This window comes from Bison bison, unplaced genomic scaffold (genome assembly GCF_000754665.1).
Source record: "Bison bison bison isolate TAMUID 2011002044 unplaced genomic scaffold, Bison_UMD1.0 scf7180017864066, whole genome shotgun sequence".
In the NCBI taxonomy this organism is placed as follows: domain Eukaryota; kingdom Metazoa; phylum Chordata; class Mammalia; order Artiodactyla; family Bovidae; genus Bison; species Bison bison.
In genome coordinates this window covers 6,131,669-6,138,055 of record NW_011494638.1, presented here as the reverse complement: position 1 = coordinate 6,138,055, position 6,387 = coordinate 6,131,669, and the positions used below count along the sequence as shown (strand labels likewise).

Here is a 6,387-nt window from a genome sequence, read left to right as displayed (position 1 = left end):
TCTGGAGAGTTTTTATCATAAATGGGTGTTGAATTTTGTCAAAGGCTTTCTCTGCATCTATTGAGATAATCATATGGTTTTTATTTTTCAATTTGTTAATGTGGTGTATTACATTGATTGATTTGCGGATATTGAAGAATCCTTGCATCCCTGGGATAAAGCCCACTTGATCATGGTGTATGATCTTTTTAATGTGTTGTTGGATTCTGATTGCTAGAATTTTGTTAAGGATTTTTGCATCTATGTTCATCAGTGATATTGGCCTGTAGTTTTCTTTTTTTGTGGGATCTTTCTCAGGTTTTGGTATTAGGGTGATGGTGGCCTCATAGAATGAGTTTGGAAGTTTACCTTCCTCTGCAATTTTCTGGAAGAGTTTGAGCAGGATAGGTGTTAGCTCTTCTCTAAATTTTTGGTAGAATTCAGCTGTGAAGCCGTCTGGACCGGGGCTTTTGCTTGCTGTAAGATTTTTGATTACAGTTTCAATTTCCGTGCTTGTGATGGGTCTGTTAAGATTTTCTATTTCTTCCTGGTCAAGTTTTGGAAAGTTGTACTTTTCTAAGAATTTGTCCATTTCTTCCACGTTGTCCATTTTATTGGCATATAATTGTTGATAGTAGTCTCTTATGATCCTTTGTATTTCTGTGTTGTCTGTTGTGATCTCTCCATTTTCGTTTCTAATTTTATTGATTTGATTTTTCTCCCTTTGTTTCTTGATGAGTCTGGCTAGTGGTTTGTCAATTTTATTTATCCTTTCAAAGAACCAGCTTTTGGTTTTGTTGATTTTTGCTATGGTCTCTTTTGTTTCTTTTGCATTTATTTCTGCTCTAATTTTTAAGATTTCTTTCCTTCTACTAACCCTGGGGTTCTTCATTTCTTCCTTTTCTAGTTGCTTTAGGTGTAGAGTTAGGTTATTTATTTTACTTTTTTCTTGTTTCTTGAGGTGTGCCTGTATTGCTATGAACTTTCCCCGTATAGACTTTAAAACAAAGGCTGTGAAAAGAGACAAAGATGGTCACTACATAATGATCAAAGGATCAATCCAAGAAGAAGATATAACAATTATAAATATATATGCACCCAACACGGGAGCACCACAGTATGTAAGACAAATGCTAACAAGTATGAAATGAGACATTAACAATAACACAATAATAATGGGAGACTTTATTACCCCACTCACACCTATGGATAGATCGACTAAACAGAAAATTAACAAGGAAACACAAACTTTAAATGATACAATAGACCAGTTAGACCTAATTGATATCTATAGGACATTTCATCCCAAAACAATGAATTTCACCTTTTTCTCAAGCGCACATGGAACCTTCTCCAGGATAGATCACATCCTGGGCCATACAGCTAGCCTTGGTAAATTCAAAAGAATAGAAATCATTCCAAGCATCTTTTCTGACCACAATGCAGTAAGATTAGATCTCAACTACAGGAGAAAAACTATGAAAAATTCCAACATATGGAGGCTGAACAACACACTGCTGAATAACCAACAAATCACAGAAGAAATCAAGAAAGAAATCAAAATTTGCATAGAAACGAATGAAAATGAAAACACAACAACCCAAAACCTGTGGGACATGGTAAAAGCATAATTTCTTAAACCATTAGTCTCTTTGCCATTTTAAGATAGCCTTCATTTTCTATATAAAGAAACCAAGGCTCTTAAGAAAAATCCTGGAGAGACCAATTGGAAAGTTACAGGCCTTTTCCCTTTGCCTACCCAGCAAAAGGAAAGAGATCTAACTGGGGTTTACACGCGTAAGTTGTTCAACTCATCAGTTGGTTTGGTCAAAGTCATTGCTGTGTTCTGGTTCTGACTATAAATTAGGCAAATACTTGTTCCAGCACCATTCAGATTTCCTTGTGAACTCACTTAAGGCCTCTGACAGAGAAACTAGTAGCTTAAGCTGGATGACTGTCAGTTTGATCCATGATTTACCCCTTTTGGGGTATTGGCCAGAGCCTGGACTATAATAAATACTTTCTCAGCCTCAGTATATGCTCTCTATGTAGGTGAGACTCTCCTTCCTTCCTTGTTTGACTGTCTTAGTAATTGACAGATTTACTAAAGGTAAGCATTATATTTAATCTTTGGATGACATTGAGGTAAAAATACCATAAAGGAAATTTATGAATTGAGGGTAAGGCTAGACTGCATAATGATCAAGGTTTTCTTGTAACTCTTCAGATTCTGTACTTTAGTTATATACCAGCAAGTATGCTGTGCTATGCTCAGTTACTGTCGTGTCCAACTCTGCAACCCTATGGACTGTAGCCCGCCAGGCTCCTCTGTCCATGGGGATTCTCCAGGCAAGAATAGTGGAGTGGGTTACCATGCCCTCCTCCAGGGATTGAACCCTGGAGGTAACCCAGGGACTGAACCCAGGTCTCCCACATTGCAGGTGGATTCTTTACCGTCTGAGTCACCAGGGAAGCCCAAGAATACTGGCAGACCAAGTATTATTACTATAGTACTTTTGTATAATACAGCACCATTGACTGACTTTCTGTCACTTGTCTCATGGAGGCCATTCTGTTGTCTATTCCCTTAGATTTTTATTAACAACGAGTGGCAGAATTCAGAGAGTGGGCGAGTGTTCCCTGTCTATAATCCAGCCACAGGAGAACAGGTGTGTGAAGTTCAAGAAGCAGACAAGGTATGTTCATCTGAGAAGAAAAATTGCTATGAAATAACTACCTTCAGACAGCAAAACACTAAACTTATGCTCTCCAGACATCACCACTAATGTTTATTTATCACCTTTTTTTTTTTTTTTGCGTGTGTGTGAAAGCAAATGTTTCTTCCTTTATTGTATCATTCTATCTTTTCCTCTATAACAGGCAGACATAGACAAAGCAGTGCAGGCAGCCCGCCTGGCTTTCTCTCTGGGTTCAGTGTGGAGAAGGATGGATGCTTCAGAAAGAGGCCGTCTGTTGGATAAGCTTGCAGATTTGGTGGAACGAGACAGGGCAGTCCTTGCGGTAAGGAACCTAAGAAAACATCTTTACCACCAAACATCGTCTTTACCACCAAACTTACCATCCATTGAAATATAGATTCCTCAGTCTTTCTGAAAGCATGATATGATGCAGATCTGGGGAACAAGTGAAGGAGTACATAATAACTCATCAAAAAGGGGAGAGGTTTGGCTTTTGGGGACCAGCTGAGTGTCTTTTCTTACTGAATTTTTAAGAACAAACCCATAGCTTCCCATGACTGGTACAGACCTTGCTGCTTTCCTTGTCCCTCTCCCTCCCACCCTCAACAAAAAGAACAGAAACAGTCCAGCATGGGAAAGTGACCATGTTGCCTGCAGGAAGCCAAACCACTCTGTTGGCTTTCAGAAGAGTTTTGCCTCTCCAGTGTGAGCCCCTCTTGACCAAAGAGAATCCTTCAGAAGCAGAAGGCGTGATGCAGACCTCTCATACACCTCTGCTCCCTTTGTTCTTTTGTCACGTTGTAGAATTAATAGAAAGGAGAGACAGGAGACAGCAACTTTCTTTTGCTACAACGATCATTTTCTCACATAAGGGACATTCCTTTCCTAGTGGTTTGTTGTTGTTGATGCTGTTTTAAAAATAGAAGTCAGTTTCTTTGAGAATACAAACTCTTTTGGACACTGGAACCATTTTGGAATGCCTGTAGTCTCCACCTGCATGACCCATAGTTGATCATTTAATATTGAGGGCATCCTTGTCGAGTCAGTGCATTAAGGTCATGAATACTATGGTCTCCCCTCTGCTTGGAAAGTCACATCACTGTTGGGTTTCCTTTGTTGGGGGAGCATCAGTCCCTTCAGCATTGTCACTTCTACCATCACGCTCCCTTCTTCCATCCCCTTCATGGATCTGTTTCTAGTGTGGAAACAAAAATGGATGCTTTATGGAGATGGTTTGGAACTCCTGCTGTGCATAACACATATTTGTCCATAAAAGCATTTTCTGGTTTGGTACTTCAAGGAATGCTGTTTCCAATGAGATGTTTCTACATATTGGGAAAAGGTGTTTCATGGAGATTCATAAGACACTTGGCATATTAAAGACTGACAAGCCCTACTCAGTGTGTCTCAACCCTCTTGGAGCCTCAACACTAATTTTCTGGCTAACCTGTCAATATCGTACAAAACAGTTCTTTGGCGTACCTTGGGGGAATGCTGGTCTGTATGCTGTCTTTTTACTGGATTTTGATTTCTTTGAGAGTAAAAAGTGTGTTTTACTTCCTTATGTTGTAATCCGAGTATAGTTCTTGGCACATAAATAGTGTGATGGGGGCACATTGATGGCTAAGTATCTATTTCAGTTAAATCCATACAGTATTCATAACATTAGCTTAGCAGTACTTACTAGATGAAGATGTAGATCATTTCTGCAGTTATCTTTTCATGTCATAACATTCAAATGCCATCCTTTCTCTGACTTGTCTCACTGTGGTCAAGTCCTTTTTCCCGTCACACTTAACTGAGAGTCCTACTTTTAAACACTCCTAAGCCATGTGACAAATGAATTTTATTAAGAGGTAGCCTCTTGAATGGAGAAGGCAATGGCACCCCACTCCGGTACTCTTGCCTGGAAAATCCCATGGACAGAGGAGCCTGGAAGGCTACAGTCCATGGGGTCGCTAAGAGTCAGACACAACTGAGCGACTTCATTTTCACTTTTCACTTTCATGCGTTGGAGAAGGAAATGGCAACCCACTCCAGTGCTCTTGCCTGGAGACTCCCAGGGATGGGGGATCCTGGTGGGCTGCTGTCTATGGGGTTACACAGAGTCGGACACAACTGAAGCAACTTAGCAGCAGCAGCAGCAGCAGCCTCTTGAATATAGGGAAGCTCCTGACCAGAATACTGAAGTTAATATTGCATCCAGGTAAACACAATTGAGAATAAACCCAGGGCTGGCAACTCTCAGGTGATCAACAGCTCATAGGGATGGACTACGTAGGTGGCCTAGAATCTGATGAATAGCTCTACTTTAGTCTGTGTAGTCTAGACCTTGGCTCTATGCCCTCTGTGTGGAGAATATAATGCTCATCTCACAGACCTATAAATATTCTAAAAAGAACTGGGAAATACCTTTTTTTGCTGTATATTTGTAATATACAGTGAATAGGTCACATAATATTTTTAAATGAGTTCCATCTTATACACATAATATGTGAATAAATTACACTGTAAATACTATTTTTATGTCATTGAATGGAGAGTATTTCAATTTTAGTTTTGTTAGTACTCAGATAATTTTAGTACTAGTATATATTGTAAAATGTCCTTGAGAAAGAGGACATGAGATTGCAAACATATGTTTTTGTTTATATTATTTGTTAAATGTGTAAAAACACCTACTCTTTCTCAAGTCAAAATACTCTTCTCATTCCAGTGAATTCTTCTTAAATTCTTTACATTACAGACTTATCCTATTTAGGAATGTGTCATTAAAATAATAACATTTATAATCTAAAACTGCTTAATAACTCTAACTCTATTTTTATTAAATGGACCGAGTACTTCACTCTTAATAGATAATGGTTGTTAAGCTAAATATTTACAGAAAACCAGCCCTCATGTTGTTACAGTATGAGCTTCCCTAGAGGAGATCTTGTTTACTTGGTGGTAATAAATAAACTCGCTGTGCACCGTGGCCATTCCATTTCTCAGCAGGGGTCTTGGCAGCTGTGGAGAACGTTTTATATTCTCATCAAGTGCATAAAAGCCCATGTCCCTGCTCCTCTTTATGGATTCAGATTACTGATGTAGACTCTGAAAAATCCCCACGCAGCTCTGATCATTAATATAACAGAAGCTGGTTGACAAGCAGAACACTTTCTTTATCACCAGTAGTGTTTATATATTGGAATAGTGGTTACTGGAAGCACATACCCAAGCACAAGAACACGCACATACATACTCATGGTGGCTTTTACTGGAAACTAAACTCGACAAGCAGTACTAAAATCTTTTCATTTGGGAAATCAGAGTTGACCAGGTATGCGTCATTATTCAGATTCATTTGTATTTTTTCCATTCCTTTCTTTGTTTGCTCCAGCAATCACTTAGTGTATCACTGGGAAGTTCTCTCTGTTTCTTTTCCCACAGACCATGGAATCCCTCAATGGTGGCAAACCGTTCCTGCAAGCATTTTATGTCGATTTGCAAGGAGTCATCAAAACCCTTCGGTATTATGCAGGCTGGGCTGATAAAATTCACGGGATGACCATTCCTGTAGGTATGTGAGACCTGAGTACGTTGAAAAGGGAAACATGAGACCTCAGCAGAAACACACTGTCACCACCAAACACAGACAGCAGTCACCAAACACAGACAGCAGTCACCAAACACAGACAGCAGTCACGTGGAGTACAGATCTGAGCAC

The 6,387-nt window shown here is 39.4% G+C and overlaps 1 protein-coding gene across 2 annotated transcripts in view; it reads left to right on the top strand.

Annotated features, from left to right (window-relative positions):
• ALDH1A2 (aldehyde dehydrogenase 1 family, member A2) overlaps window positions 1-6,387 on the top strand; it is a 127,834-nt gene that overhangs the window by 57,562 nt on the left and 63,885 nt on the right. For both annotated transcript variants that reach the window (XM_010836812.1, XM_010836811.1), the window contains exons 2-4: window positions 2,571-2,675; window positions 2,860-3,000; window positions 6,111-6,240. In XM_010836812.1, coding sequence (XP_010835114.1) covers window positions 2,571-2,675; window positions 2,860-3,000; window positions 6,111-6,240 — 376 coding nt within the window. The remainder of the gene's footprint in view (window positions 1-2,570; window positions 2,676-2,859; window positions 3,001-6,110; window positions 6,241-6,387) is intronic.